Below are 24,634 nucleotides of genomic sequence, written 5' to 3' on the forward strand. Positions count from 1 at the left end.
TTTGAAACCAGGAAGACTTCCCCCCTCATCAGTAGCTAGATGGTACACATTGGGATCATGCCTTTTCTAGTTACCTACACAGTCATTCTCCTACAAAGCACTGCCATTAAATGTAACAGCAATTAGAATGCAAATAACACAGAATAGTATTTCCAGCAAACCTTAAACTATATAGAATTTATTTTCCATAAAGCTCTACAGTATGCACAAACACTTGTTTTCATAGATTATTTGCTTATTTGTAAAGACTTAATCTGAGTTCAAAGCCATCAAATAACCATAAAAACATTTTAAACAGATTCTGGAATAATCCAAATATTAAAAGGGTAAACTTGAACCATTGGTAGGTTGTTAGACTTCAAAGCATGTACTTATGGCTTTGTTTTGTTATTTCTTTGCTTTAATTGGGAGTTTTTATTTGTTTTGTGTGGTCTTTTTTTGTTTCACTTAATGCAGCCTTCAGAAAATTTTGCCCCATCTTCCAAACCCCTCAGAACCTATCATCCTGTGGTCTAAACTAACAAATAATACAAAATCTATAATCTCTCTGGCACAATGCCAACAAGATGGATGCTGGATTCCACAAATAACGTTTATTAAATTATCTAAATAGTAAAAATTTGGGCTCCATCATGCTTTGGATTCAAATGTCTAAATATAAAATTGAGTGTCACTAAGTGGAAAAGAAAATGTAATTGGTGAACTGTTAAACTGATACACAGAGCACAGGACAATTTCTCACTAATTTTGATAGCCCTCATACACGTTTGTATCACATTTTCCTTAGGTTCCTAGTAGTTTTTTTACCAGGAATTCTGTCAGATATTTACCTCAAATGTAACATCTGTAACACACCGTTTTCTACAATATGTATTTAGTAAAAAGTAAGCATTTGTTAGTTTCTTGCAAATAGGCTACCAAGACAAATTAATCCCACCATACACTTTCTCCTGAATGCTGCCCAAAATGTCAGTGATTTGTATTCATCGTCTTTCCCCAAATAATCACAAACCAGAAGGAAACTGAATGAAGACATGAAAACAACCTCCAATTTCAAAAATCAAAAAGATCCTTCTTAACAGTGTCTTCAAGCACCACAACATGAAAAATATTACTTGTGCAAGTACACCATCTGCTGGCCAAAAATCAACTGCGGCAAAATTATTCTGAGGAGACAACGTTTTGATCAGCAGATCATAACTTTCTCACCAACACTTTGGTACTAAAGTATATTCCTTCTTTTCCTCGGTTGTACACCAGCACCTGGCTGTCACATTAAGTGCTCAATCTGTTCGCATTCCTTAATGTCAAGTCCTTTCACTAACATTTCTCCTTTGTTATTTGTTTTTAAATTATACCCATTATTACAGGTATCAAGGTATCTTTATTATACCTTTTATTGCTTTCTTCCCCAGTCACTGCAATTTTCAGTGCTTTGTTTCCTTCTCTTACACACATCTGAGTTAGGATCCTTAAATGCTGCTTTTCTTTGACCTGCCTTCCTCCTCTTCCCAAGAGTCTAATTGAGTAAGAAGGAAATCCCTCATGTTCCCTTTGACCAGTCAGCACTCTCAAATTGCTTATTATTGCATTCCTTCTCTTTTCTTTGGAAACACTGCTCATGCAAGAGTAAACCAAGATACTAAACATGAAAGCAAACACAATCAAAAAAAAAAGCGTACGTTCGTAAAAATTATACCATAAGGCACTGTCTGCCAAGAATAAAGGCACAAAGATCAAAGAAGAAAAAGGGTGAACTTCTATTTCTTGAAACACTATTTTTCTATGTCTTGTGTTGGTCTTCACAAAGCAACAGCCACCTAGAATGTCTCTCCACAAAAAGATTCCAAATCAGACTCTTAAATTATTTTCTAATTGATTTTGTAAAGTAGCTATGTGGACACACAAGAGAATTTGAACGTGCTTTCTCTAAAGAAATCTAGGTCCTGTCTTACTTATATAGCCTAACTGATATCAATGGATATTCTGTAATTTTTCTGATAATGAGATCTGTTTTAAGAGTCCCTTTGTTACCCATGGAGATCTTTGCATGTAACCAGCAAAATTAATTTCCTTGTGAAATTTTAATTTCATCTGTTTTAACTGAAAGGCAAACAATATAAGTAATTACATTTCCAGGAAACTGCAGACATTCCAAGCATGAATATTCCTCAGTAGAAGAGATAAAAAAGTGTCCATCTTTTAATTTTAAAGTAAAACTTAGTTAAAATATCTCTCAATTTCCACAGATACACACAGGAAACATACATACTAGAACATTAACAAGTAGGAAGGAATCTCAGAGTTCTGGAGAGTTTGAAGTGAAGAAAGGGAAGAGTAGTCATGATCAGGAAGAGTAGCAATATCCTACTGTCTAAGGACAGAACTGTCTGACTCTTGCAGATGTAGAGATAATTTCAGCCTTGCTTGGAGGCTTTAAAGAGTTAATACAAAGATTTCAAAAAACAGATTCTCAGTCACAAAGCAAGAGTGTATCCTCTAAGCAGAGTACCCTTTAAAACAGGGCTGGAAGGAATAAAACTTCATAAAAAAACTATGCATACTTCATCATAAATGCTCCCATTGATATCTGCTCCATAAATTGGTGCCACAAAAGTCAAGTTCTTCCAGTATTTACGCTCCAGATCTTCATAGTCTACATATCTTGGAGTGCGGTATCTGCAGAGAAAGAGGTAGGCAAAGGTTCATCACCATCTTTCAGCAATTGCCTTTACTGTGCTTCTGAACCTCGTAGATGAAGTCACTGTATTTCAAATTCTTGGAAACAGAAGAATTACCAGATGTCCTAAATTCTTAACCATATCATGGGAACCTCCTACGTGACAGCTACAGTAACTGAAGTCATCCACCAACCCACATAACATTTGCTTCAGTCTCCAGCAGCAGATCAGTCCATGTACCACCCATGCTCCCTTTTATTTCTTTTCATTTAAAAAACACACATACAAAAAACACAATTAAGAAGTATTTATTGTTTTCCTACCTCACTACAAGCTCTGACAAGACTCAGATATAGGTCCTGTACAAGCCTGTCTCAGAACAATGTGAACTAATTCAGCCATGCAGCCCACACAGGCAAAACCAATACTTTCTTCTCTTCTTCCTGCCCCAGAAAAATCTTTCAAGAAAAGCTGTTGTTTCAAACAGCTGATAAAAAAATTCTATGATGCAGAGAAAGTAAGTATTTAAGGGAACTTTTTACTCCTTTATAACAGCAAAAAGATAGATAACACACACATACATGCTTCAATACACTTATATAAAAGGTTATTCATGTAACCTTTCAAAATCTTGTTGGAGCACCACACAAGCACACTACAATAATAAACATCTATCAACAGCTTTGCCTCAGGATCTTTTGTCAGACCTCTGTATTTCCATATTTAAGTCTCCAGAAAAGAAAACTTACTTCCCCCATTACTGCAACTCTGAGAACTACAGTTTCATAGTAGAACTGCCAGTATGCTACACTTGAACAACTTGAAAGAAAATCCAAACGTACAACACTGAGACCAAGTGCATTTAAATAATGTAATAACTCTGAAAAGAGATAAAAAAAACAAATTAGCAAAACACATCTTAACTAAAGCAGATTGTATTTCTGTTTGGCCCTGAGTAACATGCACACATCAACTTCTTGATTACAAGATGCAGATATGCTCCTATTTCCCACAGGTCAAGTAGAGAAGCACTTTGGTTCATTGGTGAGCTGCAATGTCTAAACAAATGAAAGATGAAATGCATTAGACTGAGTACACATGATCCTCTTAGAGGATCAAAGGATTAAATCAACTATGATTTAATTTAGATGTTCATGGCCCTTCTCTCTTACCCAAAGGAAACTGATAATATCCTAATACTCAAAAAAAAAAAAAAAAGTCTTTAACAGAGAAGTCGTCTCCTTTAAGGAACAAAATTATTGTAATGGGAGAACAGAAGCTTTCTTAAATTTGACAGTTTAAGAAATACCAACTGCAGTAAGAGCGTCATAGAAGGTTATGTGACACATTTTCTCCAGAGCAGCGACAAATATTTGGAAAGACCTACAGCTAGTAATCAACAGGAAGTCCTCCCAGCTCCTCACTTGCATGTGAAATTAGGTTGCCATCTGATTTCAAGAAAAACAATACAAATTCCAACCAGAAACACTTCCAAAATATATTCCATGATGAACATAATAAACCTAATGAACACTATGATACATATTAAAAACTTCCCAGCATTTCTGTATTAATTAACTATTTTAATAAATTAGTGTATCTCAATTTATTATGGGTTAATAAAATCTAAACTTTAAAATCTATGAAAAAGTATTATTGAAAATTATATCAGATACCATGTAGGTCTTATGATTTACTCTCGCCTCTAATATTTACTAAACAAATCAGTCTCAGAACTACAAAATAGTTTCCCATTTCCAATTACCAGAGACAGAATACTGTGTGCTAAACTTAATTTTGCACAAGTAATATATACGTGCTATGCATTGTAACTGGGGGGGGGGAAAGGATTATCAGTTTTGCAGTATCATGAAGGCGTGGATCCTATGGGACATTCGCTGAAGAGCCTCCTCAAAAGCTTTACATGTCCTAGTTTTTTCTGATCTTGATAACAGCTTCTGTTCTTACACCTAATTTCTTAATTAACCTATAATAGAAACTTGCCTTCAAAGTGTGGCAGTATTATCTTCCCTCATTCAAATATAATTTCTTTCTAAGATCCTTTGACTCATCTTCCAGGAACTATTTCCACTCAGTTTTGAGGAGACAGTCAAGTAAAATATATTCTTTTTACATGGCCAAAATGACAGACAAGAATTCATTCTATCAATTCCCTCTTCTTGGAAGGCTCAACAGTTTGAAACATTTCAGTACACTGCTCAGCCCTTCCTTTCTTCCCTCCCTCCCATAATATTCATCTTGTCATAACCATTTCACTGACATTCACTAGATACCATTGAGTTCTCTCAGATTAACACAAAAGCTTCTAGATTGATTATAAAAGATATCAGTTTTCAGAATTACAAGGCGATAGGCCATTCTAGTATCTGTGAATTAAACATTAATAGGTGTAATCAAATTAAAACTCAGATGCACATCTGTATTATCTTCACTATTTTCTACATCTTATGGAAGATAAAGGAAAAAAGTGAGAAGAAAGCATCATGTCTCCGTTTTTTTAGATGCTCTTGCTGCCTTGGTATCAGATGCTTTCAATAACATAAATAAAAACAATATTCACATTGTGGTGCCTTTCCATACCTTGAGAGACAGGGAAGAAAGTAAAAGAAATCACCCATCTTGCATAATTCAAAGAAACCACAACATGTGAAGATAAGTATTTGTCTTACTAAGCAAGAGTACATACTTGTCACTGTTGGCCAGCTTCTTGAACTCCTTCACTGTCATGGGCTTTTTCTGAATATTGTACTGTGTGAAAAGTCCAGACTGGCCAGTGACCATCTGTTGAATTGGAGCAGGAATCACTAAATCTTCAATATCATCATAATGTTTTCTTGGCTTCCACTCCTTTGGTGGGATAACCTTAAAATCCAGAAAACAAGAGAGAACATTACAGTTGCAATAACAATTCAAAACATCCTGGAAAAAAAATGAAAAGAACAGTTGAATATGCCCATGTGACCAAAGGAACATTTGCTTACTTAATACTGTAATTGGTCCTAGACACTATAAAAACCCATTCAAAACATGCACACTATCACCTCAATTCCCAAGCAGCAACTCACCAATCTACAGCAATTCACAGACAACTGTGCAAAAATACACATTTACAGCAACAGTTGACAAATTTTTTACAATCAGAAAGCCTTAAAATTGACAGTTTGCAAATCATGACATCATCATAAACGTCCTATGTTTAGTGTTAAAAAAATGTGCAGATGTTGCATGTTTGGAAATGCAGTTTAGAGGTGAAAATGTAGGTGCTAAATCAAAAGCTGGACTCAGTGATCTTAGGTGTCTTTTACACAACTAAAGATTCAAAGATCTAAAATTTTTGTCCTCAATTAAAATAAAAAATCCTAAAAAAACCTGTCAGTCCCCTGTCTAAACATTATTTGGCATAAACAGTATGTATAACTCTATTTTTTTTACTGAATAGTGAAATAAATACAGCAGTTTTAGATTTCAGAATCTGTTCAATTTATTCCCCCTAAAACTACAGGGTACAACTCTATTAAAGAGTGTGCACTAATTTAGATACATTAGCTTTTATAATTACATTATTTAATCCTCATAATTGAAGATTAAAGCTATGTGCAGATTAACCAGCTGTAAAGTTAACACATTTATTTCAAATACCACAGAACTACCCACACTCTATGAAAACTCTTCAGCAGATTTTATATTTGTAGCAAAAGAAATCATTAAGAACTTCAAAGAAGCTTGTAGCCATACCAATGTTCTTTAACAGGCTGGGTAATTTTGAATATTTCATGCATGTATTATTTCAGCAGAAAACAGGTAACTCTCAACATGAAACTGTATCACTTCTAAAACAAAGCAACAAAAATTTTTAAAATATCCTTTTTGGTCTGGTTTAGTTTTTGAACTTTTACTTGTCTAAAGGCTTAATGGTATGTTTTTGGATCCACTCACTATTTTCATTCTTCTGCTATGCTCAAATCAAATTTCCACAAACACTGGCTTGGACACTTTTAAAGTATCTTACAACAAAGTAGTACAGCTTTTATAAACATACAACAAATCAATAATATTATTTTAATAATAAATTCATAATTTTGAGGTAGCATAAAAGACTGAAATGTTATCGTTAAAGGCTTAAACATTGTTCTGAAGGACTTTTTGCCCATTATGGTAAAACTGTATAAAGAAGCTGTGCCCACCTAAGACCACCCCTCCTTGAATACACCTGGAATTTTGGACTGTGAGTTAAAACACCTAAGGAAAGATAAGACACTATAGTTCAATTATCTCAGGTCTAGGGAGAAGTAGGCAGAGCTGAGGGAGAATAAGGCATCCACAAGAAAGCCAAACCCAGCAGCTGTCCTGAAAATCAGCCTTGGTTGGCTTTAGGGTGAGGGAGGCCAGAGCCCACAGGCCATCTGCTGACACCAGGTTTGCTCACACTCCCCCACTGCAGAGAAGGAGAAATTTTGGGGGTGTGGTATAACCTCTGGTCAGAAGGAGCGAACACCCATCCTCCCTTACACTCTACTGACTCAGTTGCAAATCCCCCCACCCCTGGATTGCCACATACACAGGGCATTCAGTGAAAGGCAGCTGAGAAGGTGTCATAAGCCATCTGACTCCCTCCTGATGCTAAGGGATGCAACAGATACAAAGTCTGTTGTGAGAGGCAGTATCAAACTTGCCCCCACTGAGGTGAGCTACCGGGCATTCCCACCTGGCCCAAATGTATATTTATCTACTGAATTCTGTGGGTTTTGGGGGACCCTCACCACCAACAAGACCAGAAAAAGATGGTGAAGATGTAGCTGGAAACCAGAGTGGTGGTATTTCTAGTTAACCTGTCTCTCTCTCCCTCTCCCCCTTTCCCCCTCTCCTTTTCCATTTCTTTCTATCTCTCCATTTACTGTTAAACAAAACCCATACTTTTGACTTCAGCATATGCTCTTGTCTACACCGTAATTCAGGTCGAGGTATCTCTAATACTTTTAATAATGGGATCAATATGAGGCTGTCCATAAGCTACAAAGCTAGGCTGTTTTCTTACAAGCATTTTAGGATTCCATCTATAAGTGTCCATTAGAAATTTCACTATTTCATATCTCCAAGAAAGTAATAAACTTCTAAAAAAGAGAGATCCTAAAATCATCTGCTGCCTTTGGAGAACAATCTCGAATAGGCATATTATTGTAATGTTAATGTACTCAAGACAATCCAGAGAAATCCAATCAAGACCATTAGTGATAAAAGCACACAGTGAGAGACAAACATCAAGCCAAAGGAAATGTATCTAGTAGTAACATACTTCCATAGCTAATGTTTTAATTTTATACATAAACAGGTTTTTTTATCTAGTTTTTACACAGAGGCAACTACCTTTTTTCCTCTCAGCTTCCACACGATTTCCGCTGTACAAGAACTACTTAGCAAGTTTTAATGTTGGTTGCTTTTAGAGAAAAAAAGTAATCCAATCATCTTGTGATTCCTACTTATTTCTTTCACAGAACTCTTAAATTATATGCATGTTAACAAAATATGTTAGTTTGGAAGCAGAGAACTCATGCATTCGGAATATGTGCATAGAAATCAAGTATGTGCATAGAGATTTCCATTTTCATGATTATTAAGCATGAAGTTGGAGGTTTGGCTCAAATATATGAATACTGAAAAGCAAAATTTGCATTATCTTATTTAGTTCAAGGTCAGTATGCTTTAAGCAATACAAATTTTTTTGTGAATACAGGTTCAAAATATCCCCTTTCAGCTAAATGGCATGTGTTTATTACTGCTGTAATTAGAGTGCTGGTTAGATAAGTGAATTCTGTGGGGAACCAATATGCAAAAAAAAAACAATTAAGAAGATAAAAATAAACTTCCTGCCCCAAAGAATTTGCATTTTCTAATGAAGACGAGGAAAAGGACTGAAGATGTTAATACATCACGTTCAACATACAGCTAGCCAGTGTAACAGTTGGAAACAATGACTGGGTCTCTGTGCTTCTACCTCTGACCTGTACAACTGAAGCATCCTCATATTTCCTTTAGTAAAAAAAAGCCTCTTCAAAGTCAAGCAAGTTAGATTTATCCAATGGGTAAACTAGATCAAATTCATCAATCATGTTTTTGAATGCTCAAATATGAAAAAGGAAAAGCCTAAGTCAAGGCTTTTTTATTTACATATTTATTTATTTATCAAAGATCATAAGCATATTAATACAGTCTAACATCATTTAGTGTGATAGGGTTTTAGATAGGGATGTCTTAGTTATACCAGTGAGTCTCCTGCATGAAGACTGCACTTCAGTACTACTGAGGTTAAAGCAGAGTGCTATCAGCACATACATTTCTGTTAAATCCACTTCATATACTACTAATCTCCCACAGATCTGGTTCTGAATTGCACTGGCTACAACTTCTATGCAACTATTTCTCCCCAACTCATCTGCAAACTGTTTTTCTTGCACTTGCCAGTATCTGTTTTCAGCACAGTGTTCTGAAATTACTTTTCTACTTGCCAGTGTGACTGCAAATTAACTAACTCTTTTGCTTTGTATTAATGCAGCCTGAGTTTTCAAAACACCTCATTCTTCAGTAAAGACAAGTAATCTATTATTGTCCCTTGTTTGTTATTTGCCCCACTGTTTTCAGCCTTTGTCTTCCTTTTTAACTATAAAATCCTCTGTAACAGTAAGACTAAAATAGATTTTCTATGCCTAAAGCTCATTTCAGATTTTCAAAAGCTATTAATGGCAATTTTTTGCTGATTTGCTCAAAGGATGCCACAGTACGTTATCTGCTTTGGAAATGGTTTGATATTGTTTGTCTAATACCTTAATTATTTGTTTCAGACATAGTATTAGGAACTTCAGTAATGGCTGCAGTTTTTTAACATATTATTTCCCATACTCCTTCCTTCCTTCAATATGTGCAAGCCTTACAGTCATTTCATCCCCATTTACACACATATATTCTTCTACACAGGTAACAGGACTTCTCCCCTTACATGTTCACATTTGACCCAAATTGTTGTGTTGGGTATGCCTACTCTGACAGTGCTCTCCATTTAGAGCTTAAATTCCTGTTTCTGCAAAATGCATGCAGTGTCTTCTGGTAGTCGTTATTGTTCTTGCATTCATACCTGAGACTGTCCATCCTGAACTTAAAAAAATTGGTTCCCTGTAAGTTAATTTTCTATTACTATCAAAACTGGTACTTTTTCCCTGTTATTTTAAACCCAATATCTGAAACTCAGAAAATGTCCCTTAAACTTTTTCAGTATTAATTATTCACTTGATTTGTTTTTAAATATACTTGGTTAATTTTCATTTATAAATTTTTGAGATATTATCAAAATATAGTGAAAAATAGCATATAAAATTCTCAAGACAACCTAGTAATGTGTTGCAAGTTACTGACAGACTGAAAACAGCAAGAGGTGCTTTAATTGGTGTTCAACCAAGCAAGAAGGTATCACTACAATGAAGTTTTCTGTTCAAGATTAAAGGACTGCAACACATCATCCCCATAGACTCACAGGTTCCAGAACATAGCTGAACATGGGAAAAATTGAGACTTTCCACTCTTGCCTATTTATCACATTTCTACTTCTGTTTGCAGAGAAAATTTGAGAATATAACCTATATACTCTCTGAGTTGAAATGAAAAACAAAAAACCCACAACCTACAAGGTTTTCAAAGAGTGAGGAATTCAGTTTTGTTTTGCATCACAGGAAGCAGGAGGTAGGAGTGGGCAGGGGAGAAACCAAGAATTTCAAGTTTTGTTCCTTCTTGCTCCGATTTTAAATGTCTTGACCACATAACATTAGCTGCAAACCCCAGTGATGGAGATAGCAATTCCCACAGAGTATTTACAGTAACTAAGCTGGTATTTGTAGACTCGTGCTATTTTCTTCTGGTTTGAAAAGTGGCAAAACAGATACAGCATAAACAATTACATGATGTATCATTAAATTATGTCAACAACAACATAACATGATCACCATTAAAAGGAAAACAATTTCCATTCAAGCACTGCCTTCCCATTTTTACATTTGCCTCAATGAAGTGGGATTATTTGTCCCAGAAAGCTTTACACAACCCTAAAACATCAAGTTCAACACTGGGTATATCAGGACTACTTTAATTTATACTATCAACTCCCTGCTTTATTCAGATATGACAAAAAATAGTTTAAATCTACTTAGAAATAAATCCTATTTTGCTATTGTAAACTTCTAAACAATTTACAGTTAGAGAGAAAACAGTATGCATCATTTTCATTAGACTATATGAAATATCAGAGACACTGAAAGGCTCTTTCTCAGAATAGTAACATAGCATTACCTACTCCCTGAAAATCATTTGGAAAAAAGAATTAAATAATAAAAAGGTCAGGTTTGTAATCAGCAAAATACAAGTAATGGGAGATAATGTATTAGGAACATTTTTCTTCAATGTTATAGATGTTTACCTTTGCAACTCCAGCTCTATGAGCACCTTGTGATTCCATGTGTGCTAAGTATTTGTTGAATTCTCTGAATTCATCCATCGAAGGTCTAAAAGTCATGATTTTGCAGCTTGGGTTTGGAGGACTATCTGAGATAACAGCAGCCATTCTGGTTCAATTTCAATCCAACTGTTAAAAAAAAAAAAAGAACAGAAACATACACTGTCAAGAATAACCTGTAAAATCAATTCTGACACCCAATATACATGGTTTCAAACAGGAAAAAAGTATCTAACATTATCTTCCCAGGCTAGTATAAAAGGGACAAAATAAATGTTTGCTTTTTATCCTTACTCCTTTGAAAATACGCCTTTACCCAGAACAAATTTACTATTGTAAATGACAAGAACACAGTCCAGTCCATACCTCTGATGTTGCAGTATGTTTTCTCAAGTTAACCCAGCATCTTACTGAGCAGATCCATCTGCACATTCTCCGTCTAGAGAGTTTCATCACACAGGCACAACCCAGAGTAACAAAGCTACATTTGATAAAATATCACTACTTCCATTCAGTAAACAGAGAAAACCAATGTACTGGATGTAGTGCTGGCCAAATGCCAGAGCACCCACTAGAATTATTTACTCATTTTCTGCTGCAAGATAAGGATTAGGAGGAGAGCAAAGCAGGCTCAAAACCTTAAAGAAAAATGAAAAAATTGTAAGAAATCAGAATATACCTCCAGAAAACTTCTCCCCCAACTCTTCTTTCTTTTCCTACTGACAATGTGAAGAGACAAATTCGTTATTTTCAGTCAGTTTACCACTTTTAAAATATTGTTTCTTCAGTTCACTTTGGGAGAGGAGTCTCTCCTGCCATGCCATGGAGACTTTTCCACAAGAAACAGTTTCTGCCGTGGTTTTAATTTTCACAAACAGCAAGCAGCCACCGGGAAATCTGCAATCATGAAGGTCCCTCCCATGGTTTGGTAATTTTCCCACAACTACCACCATAGGTCATCTCAGTTTACCAGGGTACAATTTTAAGGATGAGCTGTTCTAACAGAGAAACAAAAGTTCTCTTAATTCTGGGAACAGAGGATTTCTTCTCTCATCCCTGGGGCTAGGTTTCTCATGTCTCTCATTTCTCCCTATTCAAGCTTCTCATTAGATCACAGCTACTTCAACATCTGCTTGCTTCAACACTGGTGCTTTTGCTTAGAGCTGTGGCCAGAACACTACACCCCTCCAAAGCATTCCATAAGTTACAAGGGAAAAATATTCATGAAAATATTCAAAATATGTCAATATTCAAAACTAATCAGCAGATTAGTTCTGTCAGGTCTGAAGGAAGCTGCCACGGTCCTTACAGGGAATCACTTCTGTAGCTCATGGATTTTTTTCCTTAACTAAAAACTAAACTACATTAAACCACAACAACCACTTATTTAAAATTCACTTCCCACTTACCCTGCCAATACAGAGGAAGAGCACTTAGATTTTCTAGTTCACACCATCAGCAGCTTAACAACAGGATTATATTTCTGCTCATTCTCTGAAAACTTCAACAGAGAAAAACGCAAGTAAACTATACACATAATATCAGCATTTCCTCTGATTTCCATTTCTACATTGAGACTGACTAAAAGAAAGTAATTTTTATTTCATACCAGGATACAGTACTCAAGAAAGGACTGATCTTTAGGCAAGTGAGAGATACACATTACCTTCAGATCAGAAGGTGTTGTATTTCCAAGTATAAATTACCATGTTCCATCTGCCCTTCACAAAATGCTTCATTAACCTTACAAAAAAACTGCTTGTAACAAATTTCTTCCAACATGTTCTAATCAGGTCTCTGGTTACCTCAACCCTTCATGCCAAACACTGGGTGCCAAACTGCCAATTAAGTACCACACAGCTGCTAACTTCCCCCATCCATAGTGAGATTGGAAGGACAATCAGGAAAAAAGTAAATATTCATGAGTTAAGAACAGCTTAATAAGTGAAACAAAGTATTTTTTTATTTATTGTTATCACAGAGAGAGAGAGACAAAACCTAAAACAGCCCAGGTGATACACAAAACAAAACTGTGATCAGCCACCCTTCTGGGTAACTCACCCATGTTATATACACTGGGCATGTGGTATTGAACAGCCCTTCGGCCAGTTCAGATCATCTCTCCTGGTCAGCTTCCTCCCAGTTTTTTGTGCATCCCCTTACTGGAAGAGTGAAAAACACTGATTAAGCACTGCTTGGAAACAACCAAAACATCAGTGTGTTACCAGCATTATTCTCATACTGAATCCCAAACACAGCCCTGTACCAGCTAAACACACAAATTAGTATTAATTCTGCCAACTCACACAAGCACACAGTGTCAGATTTCACCTGCATCACCTTTCACTACATGACGGATGAAGCCCATTTCCAAAAGCATAAACTGATTTATTTTACTAATTAACTTTCAGTTGCTATATAAACATATGAAATTAAATTATGCATACAGAAAGTCAGCATCAAAAGGAAACCTTTTATAAACCTTTCAATCCTGTTTTTCTCTATGGAAGAAGAGCATAAGAAACCACAGTTTCAGTTTAAGCCTGAGACTCTTCCCTGGAATTTTTTTTTTTAATGTGAAGGGGTAAAAGTTTGAAATATATCTGATTTCCTATATTCCTTATGCAAAAGGGTAAGTAGACAAAAAAGAGACTTATCCAAGTGGTTCAGCTATGAGAAAAGCTGCAGGATTATTTTGGCCAATGTCTGATTTCAAGCACCAGGCACAACAAAGTTATTATTGCATAAATTAGCATGATAAAGATTCCTCTTAACCAAAACATCTCACCAAAACTGGTAAGTTTTAATGGATGAGCTGCTTTAAAAACAGCCATGTACCAAATGAACTGAATATACCCTGGCACTTGGACACAATGAAGAAATTCACTTAATTTAAGGATTGTTAATCAAACTAATAAACTATTATTAACTCATGCTAACTTTCACACATCAGCATTCTGGCCTGGCTACCAAACTCTTAAAATCCTGTTTGTGAAGATATTAACAAGATTATTCCCTTATCTCTTCATAATGGAAGACTAGGCTCAAGCATGCAACATATCACACAGCGATGAACCTCAATCTGTATCACAAGCAGAATTAATAACTTTCAACTAATTATGAAGATGTGTAGAGCACTGGAAAGGCTGAATATTTCCCCAGCTTCATTGCAGTGTAAACAGTACAAATCCTGCCTTTCACAGATCTTTTTCCTATCAGCTTCCATCTATCTTAGTGTCCAGGTCCCTAAGCAGTGCACACAGACCAGCCAGCTATGCTACTTTCAGCAGAAATAAACTGTTGGATCCATGCTTTTGTGTAACAGTTCTTCCTCAGTTAAAAACATCTCATATAACTTACTGGGTAAAGCTACTCCTTGATAAGCTCAATGTTTGCAAGAACTCCTTAAGAAGATTTGACTATGTAACATCTTTAGATTAAGTGACAGAAAGATCAAAAAGGCTATGCAGAATTTGCCACACTAGAAGTCCACTAGATGTTTCTATTAATTTTATGATTTTTTAGTAATTCAACACCACCTTTACAACTGTGATCTATCTATCAGCTGTAACTCCTTAAATCTGTTTCGCAAATTCATTATTGTATTTCTTCATTACACAAACTACACATTCTACAAACACCAATCTGGAACAGTAAGCACAAGTACAGGGTTTAAATTTAAAGCAAACAATCATGCTATGCTACAAACTAACCAGAAAATGTTGGCCTTCCAATTCAACTCTATTAACTTCTAACACAACATGTAATTCTTTCAAGGACTTTGTGGAACTCCAGAGTCCTACATTCTTTCTCCAAACAATGCCTATTTTTGGTTTTTTCTCACATGCAAAAACTCAGTTATACCCTAGCCAAATCATTAAGACAAGACAACATAATATATACTCCAGTGTAATAGTTAAGAGGCCTTCAGAGATTCTTTTGCAAACAAAATTACAGCTACTAGGAGACATTCTAATGCAAAATCTGCACTGCAATCATATTATTGCTGACTTAATTATTGCATTTAGTTGTATATGTAACTAGCTATTTTGTGATGATACAAAGCTGTACAACGTAAGAAATAAAACTCACAGAGCTTTTATTTACTACTACACAATGAAAATGTGCAAAATATTAGTAAATACAAAATTATAAAAAGAAGGCAAATATGCCCAGGCTACACTTCTTAAACTAAAAAGACAAGTAATATGTACACACAGAAATTTTACAGTTATTTTTAGTCCCTCATATCAGCACTGTAATCAGACATTTTCTGTCCCCTTGCAAGACAGTACTGCACGCTGAGAAAGATGCCCATCATTACCTATAAAAACAAAGAGTAGTGTGAATAAATGTGAACAAACATCATTCAAATTATAATACATTAGTACTTTACATAACATTAAAAGAAGCTTTTTAGCTAGTCATGGAAAAGCTGTAGCCAAACAAGCCCAAGCTATGAACCTGATCCAATAAACTTCACAGCCTGTCCATAAATCTCCAATTTCTTGGTGACCAAGTAGTCTGCCTATGTCTTTAAAGTGTCTTATTAATTCAGAATATAAATAAAATACAAGCATGTAGTTTCTCCAAAGTTGCCAGCTAAAGAGCTAAGTTGTCAAGCTAATAACTAGGTTAAAGAACCTTTTTCTTTTGGAATGTTTAAAGCCATTGTACTGCCTTGTTAAAACCCTCAAATCATCAGCCAGAGAAATATTAATGCTACATTAGTCTTAAAACTGCAGAAGTGAAAACATGGTAAGCAAAGTTCAATCATCCACATCTGTGTCAGTATGTAACCCAAGAAATCTGATGAACTAAAAACACCAGAGTTCAATGCTAGAAAAGCTCACACACAGCAATATTAAATCTCATTAATGCTATAATTATTTACATAATCCAAGATGCAAATGCATTTCACTAGTTATGATGATAGGAAAAGTGCTCTTTTAAACAAATCCTGCAAAATCTGAAGTACATGGCTTGTACAGACATGACAAATCTGATACTAAAGAGCAGAAGTGTATATTATATGCTTAATAACATATTTCACATGTTTTTTGGTAATTGCAAAATCTACATAATTGTTTCTTCTATATCCTAAGAAAAGGAAAAGATCTCTCTACCCCACCACAGTCAACTAAAGCTTGCTTTTACAAATTAAATTTTACAAATTTACAAATTAAATTTCCAGCCTCCACTGCCAAAACATTGAACTGTTTCTTTTTAATGTCCACAACTTGCCCTACTGTTGCAATTGTCAGAATACTAGATAAAATCTATTAGTTAAAGTGTTAAACACTGATCCTCCATGCAGAATCTTCTATGCCCTCAGAAGACTGCACAATACATTATTTCCGGAACTGGAAACTATCTTCCAAGTTCCATTTACTTGATACAGAAAATAGAAACCTAAATTAGCAACTGTGTTTAATCAATTTACAAGCAAGACACCAACTGACACAACTAGAAAATACTAAATCAGAATGAAACACACTAGAAAAACAGCATGTGTTAATTTGCAGTTAGTTAAAAGGCAAAACACCTGTAGCCTTCACTACATTAAACCAACTTTTGCTATTTACAATATTCTTCTCCACCTTAATACTATGCTCTGAGGGCTATACGCTTCTTTTTGCTTCTAGTCTAAAATAAACTAACCAGTACTATGAAATCCACCCACATCAGTGGGGAATCCGAACTTTATGGATCCAGACTACACAAGACTTGACAAAACAGTTCTCCCAAAGATGCCTTCTGTGAGGCATCTCTTGATTGCCTCCTTTGGGCAGTCTCCTCTAATGAAAGCTCTGTTGGAAAAAAAAAAAAAAAAAAAAGGAAAAGCACAGACTACATCTACCCTGCTAAACACAAAATTATTAGCTAACATGGAAAAGCAATAAATAACCATAGGCCACTAAATCATAAATTAATGTGAACATATTTTGAAAGATAAGTTTATTTTATTCTGTGTGCTCTAATAAATAGAATTGCAGTGTCCACAAGCTTTATTGCACTATCCAAATTAAACAAATTAGATAAAGCAAGCTCCAGCAAAAGAAAAAAGAAGTAGGAAGAGGGGAAAATAATCAAATGTCCACAGTGTGAGAAGTCACCACTTCTCCCAGATAAATTAACTAAAACACATATTTTTCCTTTTCACCCACAGTAACTATGGGACAACAAGTATTTGCGAAAGAACTCATCCTGGGAACTTTTTTCCAGTAGATAACAAGACGAAAATACACTTGTCCAGAGTAAGGCATGTACAGAAAGCCCCAGCTTTTTTTTTTTAATTTTTTTTTTGCAGCTGTTTTGCAGAATAGACATGTTTGCACCACCAGCTCTGCACAAGCTGGAAAGGAAGCAAGTAGTAGAAAATTGTGTCTTAATCTATAATAGCTGCAGCAGCAATTTTACTTATAAGCAAAAACTCCATGGGTAGATTCACAACTTTTTAAAAGTTGTTAATATATTCTGTAAGTAGGTACCATCCAACTCCCTGTACTGTTCAGCAAAGCAAATTCAAAAACACAAAATCCTGCATTAGTGCACTTTCAGGTAACTGGAAACATAAAAGCACAGTTTGCATGTTCAACTGTTACTGAGCATGCAAGTAGTAAATTCTCAGTGTAATTCGGCTTTGCATACTTATGTCTGAATTGTTCCTTTAATAACAGTAAACTTGCAGGCAATTATGTCTGCCTACTTTATGTACCTTCAAAAGGGATCCTATCTATCAGGAATTCCAAATCTGTATAGGTTATTTGACTTTATTAACAGTGGAAATAAATACATAGAACATAATGCTGTGTATTTGTGATAGGAGGCCAAATCCCATGGTTAGCTATGTATTCCTCAGATACCCACCATCATCAAGTTGGAAAAACTCAAGTTTATAAATGTTAGGAGTACTGAAGATTTTAATAGATTATACAAACTTAAGAAATCAGGAATCTGGGCAGATAACCATATTCTGAAGATCCTGAAACCACCTCTATTTTACCACAAAGCTCTGAGTAGTCTGCAAGCTTCACTTCAAGTTTACATTTCTATGTCTGATACCACCCTACAGCAACAATGTTTCAAAACTATAAATTGGATTAATTTGAGCCCATAAATTTTGAACTGAAAAATTACCTGAATTCATTCCCTAGACATTCTTCTCCCACACCAGGCTCAAAGCATGAAAAACATCTTGAAATAAGTGATCTGGGACAAAGGGCAAGGAAAAAAAAAACCTACAGAAAAAGTATTTTTCTCATTTTTATCTGCAACACATGATTCAAGAGTTTCTACCTTTTATTAATTAAAACACAGGTATTAAATCCATCACCCTAACTGGAAGCAGCATGTAACAGCGTCCAGCAATCTAAAAGCAAGTAATCAAGAACCTAACCAATCTCCACAATTGCTAACAGCAAGTATCTATATATAAGTAAGTAACTTATACACAGAGTTACTCGGGGTAACTCATAATATACATTTTCAGAATACCATCTCATTCTTCAGTAATGTACATACCAAGGAATCTTTAAACACAGAGGATACTACTGCACTTTGCAGAGTTTGATTATTTTTCCCCCATAATTTTGAATCTTTCTAGGCCTTTGATATCCAAAACATTTCATGATGAAGCACTCTACAATCAACAATATGAAGTGATGTATCTTCCTCTGTGTATGTTGAATATTTCACCTTTAAGTTTCATTTCATAGCTCAAGTGCATACTGAGAAAAATTATTTAATTATCTAATAATTACCTAAATTACATTTACCTTCAGACCATACTGGAACTACAGATCTTTACTATGGTCTCATGCAGTCTATCTCTCTCCCAAGCCAAAAACTTGAGTCTCACCACAGAAAATCCATTCCATATTTCTGATCATCCTGTTTCTGGATCTTTCTCAGTTTCAGTAAATTACTTTTAGTCAATGGAAAAGAATATCCAAGCTGAAAGCACTATTTAAGATGCAAATCACACAATGGTGTAACATTTTCAAACTTAGGTGTAGTCCTCACAAAGCCCAGCGGGTGGTTTGGCCTAGCTCTCAGTTTTCAAAAAGCTGATTTACAAGTACCTAAAATTTCAGAAAAATATTCAGTGCTGATGCAACTGTGCTGGTTTTGTAATAATTTATTTTTCGGTAAGGAAGGAAAAGAACCAGGAAAGAAACTATCATATTATTGGGGACAGAAATCCCAGGTGGTAGATATGAACTCCTTCCTAATAAAGCACTTTTTGAAGCACAGTTTTAGTAGGCCTGTCATTTCTGCCTATATGGCATTTAATTAACTCCTTTAACAGGTCTCCTCCTGAAAGATACCCTTATAGTTTGGACTTCACAAGTCCTTAATACCAAACATGCATTTTTTTTCAGGGATATGCTACAGTAACTGCGATAATAATTTTCCAAGGAACCATTATATGGCAAATCATTTATTAGAAGCTGAACAAGGACAGCATGAGGGGGGAAAGAAAAACAATAAACAAAAAACACCAAACATATAAATGAGGCTCTAAAACCTAAGAAACAGAAAGAGGCACTTGTTTCTCTTAAGGCTGCTTATTTATGGAATACCTCAAATAGCATTTCTGCACCAGTCAAAAAGCATACCTTCAGTGTGAGCAGTTGCACCCTCATAAGGAATTTCATAATTCAAGACTTTATGCAATTCCCCTGCCCTCACATTTTCGTCCAATACCAAGTGGCGGGGCTATAGCCAGGAATGTCATGCCTTTCTGTTGTTACAACTGAAAGCATGCACACTGAAGCAAACCACACATACAGCCAGCTTGCATGACCAAAAGCTCCTCACTCCAAACTGATTCCAGGCCCCTGAAATGACATACCATTTAATAGGAGTGGCAGACCACATAAGGAACTCACAGATTGGTATCTGGGAACTACCTGGCTCTAACCCACAATATTATATCACACAAAAGAAGCAAGTTCAACTCTAAAGGGCCTTGAGGGGAAGCTGTATCAGGAGCAGCAAAGGCCACTTGATCTATCCCATCTGGAGGAATCTGAGGGGAGACCTCATTGCAGTTAAAACTTCCTCAGGAAGGGAAGAGGAGGGGCAGGCACTGATCTCTTCTCTATGGTGACAGTGACAGGACCAGAGAAAATGGCTTGAAATTTTATCAGGGGAGACTTAGGTTGGATATCAGGAAAAGGTTCTTCACCCAGAGGGTGGCGGAGCACTGGAATGGGTTCCCGAGCAAAGTGGCCACAGCACCAAGCCTGACAGTGTTTAAGAAGCCTTTGGACAATACTGTGACACATGGTATGGTTCTTGGGGTGGCCCTGTGCAGAATCAGGAGATGAACTCACAGGTCCTTGTGTGTTCGTTCCAACTCAGGATATTCTAAGACTATGCACAGATCTTCATCAATAAATCCAAAGTAGATTTCCACAAGGGCAACAGGACACTGAGTTTAGAAGTTTCACCAAATCATGTTAAGTATAAGCCATACTACAACTTTCAAGGCAGCAAATCAGTTAAAAAAGTGGTCTTCTTCTATTATTTATTAATTAATTAATTTTCCAAGTTTTAAATATCTGACATATCTCAGTTTTTAAATATTTATCTTAATTCATTCAAACCAAATACTCAAAATACTTCTATCAAGTCAAACCCAGACATGAAGAGTTTGAATTCTTAAACTTGGAGTTTGTCCCACTTTTCTGTTTCTATGCCTTTATTTGTAGCTTACTTTACAGACCTCTACATGTTTACCCAATTTAATTTTAAATGGATTTTACTCTTTTTCAAAACAATTTATGATTATAGACCATTTATCCAGCTCCAAAAGATAAGTTCATTCCATAGGCTCATTTACCATTTTGGCAACTTATATACTTTTTTAATCAAAGAAATAAACTGTGAAAGTGAAACAAAACCTGACTCAGCACAGTAATGTCTGTCATACAACATCTAACATGAATGTATGCATTTTTCTAGCTCTTGGAGACAAGCTACCTGGTAGTTACTAGTCCTTTAATTTAATATTAGACAAAATCCAGCAAGTGTAATCCATCTTCAGACAAAATATCATGGGTGTAATGAGCTAAATCCCAAAAATCCAATCGAGTCACTCTGTATTTTAGCAGCAGAAATGTTACAAAGGAACTGCAGCATATTTTGTTTGTGAAAGTTCCCTAAAGTATCTGCATCAGTCAATGAATAATCCCACCTTGTCAGAAAATCAGAAACTAGACACTGGGTTTTTTTCAGTATTCAGTTTTATTCTCTAAGAGTTGTGTTTTGAACTTTCACTCTGGCAACTTTAATACCTTAAAATTAAAATCCTGATATATATTTTCTAATCTTTGTTTATACAGATTATAATGATTATATAGATTGTCCTCCTGATGCCTGGAAGAGGCTACCTGGAACAGTGTCTAGACATTTTTCAGGTTTACTGTCCTAAGTACAGTGCCCCAACTATATTGTCCCAAATATCCTGTCCCGCAAATGCTGAGCATAAACAGAATTACAGATAAAAATGAGTACTTGCATAACTCAGTGGTACAACTATTCAGACAAAGCCAGCAACCCAACTGCTATGTGCAATTCCACAATTTTAAACAGGTGAAACTTAGTTGGAGGAAAGGGCAAGCCTACAGCAGAATTAATTATGACATACAATGCCAGCTACGAAACCTGAAGTAAACTCTAAGTGTACATATAACAAAACTACAATAACAGTTTATTTATAACAAATATCGGGATTTTGGACCACCAAATGCTTATTAACACCTTAATTATGTGATTTGATTACACAACAGTTACCATGCTCCAAGTATAAAATATTGGTTATCTTCAGAATATCCTAGAGGTCTTCTGTGAATCTAAACTATCAAGTGACTGTGGAGATTTTTTACAACACTAGTACTAAAATCTTAACATTTCAGAACACCACTTTTTGAACCATTCTTGTGATCATTCAGAGACTTTGCAAATACCTTATATTGACAGAATTATAGTAATACATCTTCCCTTCAAAGCTCCAAGTATATTAAATTAATGTTTCAAAAGTTGTTAGGGTGAGGCTTTTTTAATTTACATTGGAGGTAGCAGGATGAAAATACCACCTTTAATAGCACCACAACCCTATTCACATTCTATAAAGCATAATCATATCTCACCAAACATAAAACATATCTCACCAAAAGAAAACTGAGGAAAAAAATTCAATATCAAACTGAATGACCTGCAGAACTAAGAATCAGACTAAGAGTTGCTTAAATTCAGAAAATCCTTAATCTATAATCTATTCCACCCAATATTTTACAATACAATTAAATACAAAAGTATATTTTTAATAATTACTATGTTTGCTCATATTACCTTAGGAATATTCCAATAATGAGCAGTTGAAATAATTTTATTATTTGAATGCAATACTGATTGTGTACTCAGATTTAGCAGCACTATTTATTTCATTTCTTTAGAAATTAGCTCAAGAGACACAAAATTCTGCATGCAGTACTCAGCAATAATTAAAGAGCAAAACTTAGAGGATTTGATTTTTTTTCCTATTTTATCATATTTACCATAAAAAAAACAACAGAGATCAGATCAGATTGGGATCAGATCAGATTTTTAAACGAGCATTGCCAAAGACTTCTCTCACATACATTATGCCAACTCTCAGCTAACAGCTATTTAACCATCTACGCATATCTGGTGATATGTATTGTTTCCTGGGTCACTCCCTAGAAAGGAAACTGCTAGCTCCTACACCACTCTAAACCTAAGCTGAGAAAAAAAACTAGCATGAGGGTCAGTAGTTCAGTTTACTCTCATTTCAACTACTGAAACTGAATTTTTTTCTTGTGTTTGGAAAATACTTCTCTGAAGCAATGCCATCAGCTATTTATGACATTGAAGGAAAAATAAAGGTAAAGCCCAAGTGAAATTTTAAACCACAGACATAAAAAAGAAAAAACAAAACACTGCCCTAGGTGCCACTAAGCTTCTTTCTTAGGGAAGAAGTGATTCCGCTTAAAAGGCGCTGGTTTAGTAGCCACTAAATGGTAACTTCAGTTCCTATAGTTGTAATTCTCAGCAAAGATTCATAAATCTGCACTTTAAAAAGTAAAAAATAAATGCCGTTTATCCTCTGAGCTAGTATAACTGTTTTTAAGAAACACACGGACACGCGACTGTTTCTCCTAACATCGTTAATAACCTATGAGGAATATTTTGCACACTTCCCACTCCACTTTTCCAGCTAAAATCAAATGCAGAGGAGGGAAAGCTTATTAAGAGAAGACTACTACCATGGCATAGAGACCTGATCCCAAAACCAGCTTCGAAAGCGTGTTATAACCACAGACAAATGTGGAACAGGCGCTTAACTGAGTATTTCGCTGAGCACTCAACTCTGAAGTCTTGGCTACATGCAGGAACGAACGAGCTGCACCAAAAAGAAACGGTCCGGAAAGCCCACAACACTGTCATCAAACCCCTGACAGATACGGAGAGAGGTAAAAGTCTATTTCGCTCCGTCTACGCACTTCAAACACGCGGAGAACCCGCCCGATCTCCCGGGGAGCTCCCACCGGCAGCCCCGGGACCAAACCCCGACTTTTTCCCCCGAACCAGAACGGCCGGCCGCGACCAGGAACGCCAGACCCATTTTTCTCACTCCTGCCGGTTTCGCTTCCCCACCTCGGCCCCAGCCGCCACCCTCTCGTCCGCCGCCCGGAGCCCCTGCACCCATCCCATCCCGGCGCGGGGGCTGCCGCGTCCTCCCTCACGACTGCGGGAGCCGCCCGGCCGCTCTTCGGCCGCTCCGCCCCGCGTCCCGGGCCCCGCGCCCGCCCCGGCGATGCCCCGCCGCCGGGACTCGCCCAGCACCCCGCTCCGACCCGACCCGGCCCGACCCGATTCGGCCGCCCCGCCGCCTCCCCCGCTCGCAGCCCCATACCTTCTTCCCGCAGACCCGCGGCTGCCGCCAGGGCCAGCTCAGCGCTCCCTCCGCACCTGTCCGGGAGAGGCTCCAGCGGGCAGGCGCGGTCGGAGGAAGGGATGAGGGGCAGAGCGCCGCGGGACTGGGCGGGGCGGCGCGGGACGGGACGGGACGGGACAGGACAGGACAGGACAGAACAAGCAGAGCAGAAAAGAACAGGCCTGCTCCCTGCCGCCGCTGTGTCCCGTGTTCCCCGTCCTCTCGAAGGTGTCGCTGCCCCTGCCCGCACCGCAGGCTCCGCGTTCCCAATTTCGGATGACAGCTGCTGGATGCGCACGCGCTCTCGGGGGGGGGCGCACGTGACCCAGGGAGCGGTGCCTTGCCCCGTCACGTGGCGGGAGCGGGGGGCGGAGCCGAAGGCGCTTCCGGACGGGGAGCGACGCTGAGGGAGAGCCTGGGATGCGGCGTGGGTCGGGCCGGCCGTGCCGGGCCGGGCCGGGCCGGGCCGGG

General features: G+C 37.0%; 1 protein-coding gene across 1 annotated transcript in view; it reads right to left on the minus strand.

Moving 5' to 3' along the window:
• Positions 1-15,520, minus strand: part of KDM4C (lysine demethylase 4C) — a 236,830-nt gene extending 221,310 nt beyond the window's left edge. Inside the window, exons 1-6 of the mRNA XM_062514063.1 lie at positions 15,415-15,520; positions 13,258-13,358; positions 12,606-12,697; positions 11,161-11,325; positions 5,389-5,564; positions 2,565-2,679 (exon numbers count right to left, since the gene is read on the minus strand). Coding sequence (XP_062370047.1) covers positions 2,565-2,679; positions 5,389-5,564; positions 11,161-11,304 — 435 coding nt within the window. The 5' untranslated portion in view covers positions 11,305-11,325; positions 12,606-12,697; positions 13,258-13,358; positions 15,415-15,520. The remainder of the gene's footprint in view (positions 1-2,564; positions 2,680-5,388; positions 5,565-11,160; positions 11,326-12,605; positions 12,698-13,257; positions 13,359-15,414) is intronic.
• Between the last annotated feature and the right edge of the window lie 9,114 nt (positions 15,521-24,634).

The sequence above is a fragment of the Cinclus cinclus genome, chromosome Z (genome assembly GCF_963662255.1).
Source record: "Cinclus cinclus chromosome Z, bCinCin1.1, whole genome shotgun sequence".
Taxonomy (NCBI): domain Eukaryota; kingdom Metazoa; phylum Chordata; class Aves; order Passeriformes; family Cinclidae; genus Cinclus; species Cinclus cinclus.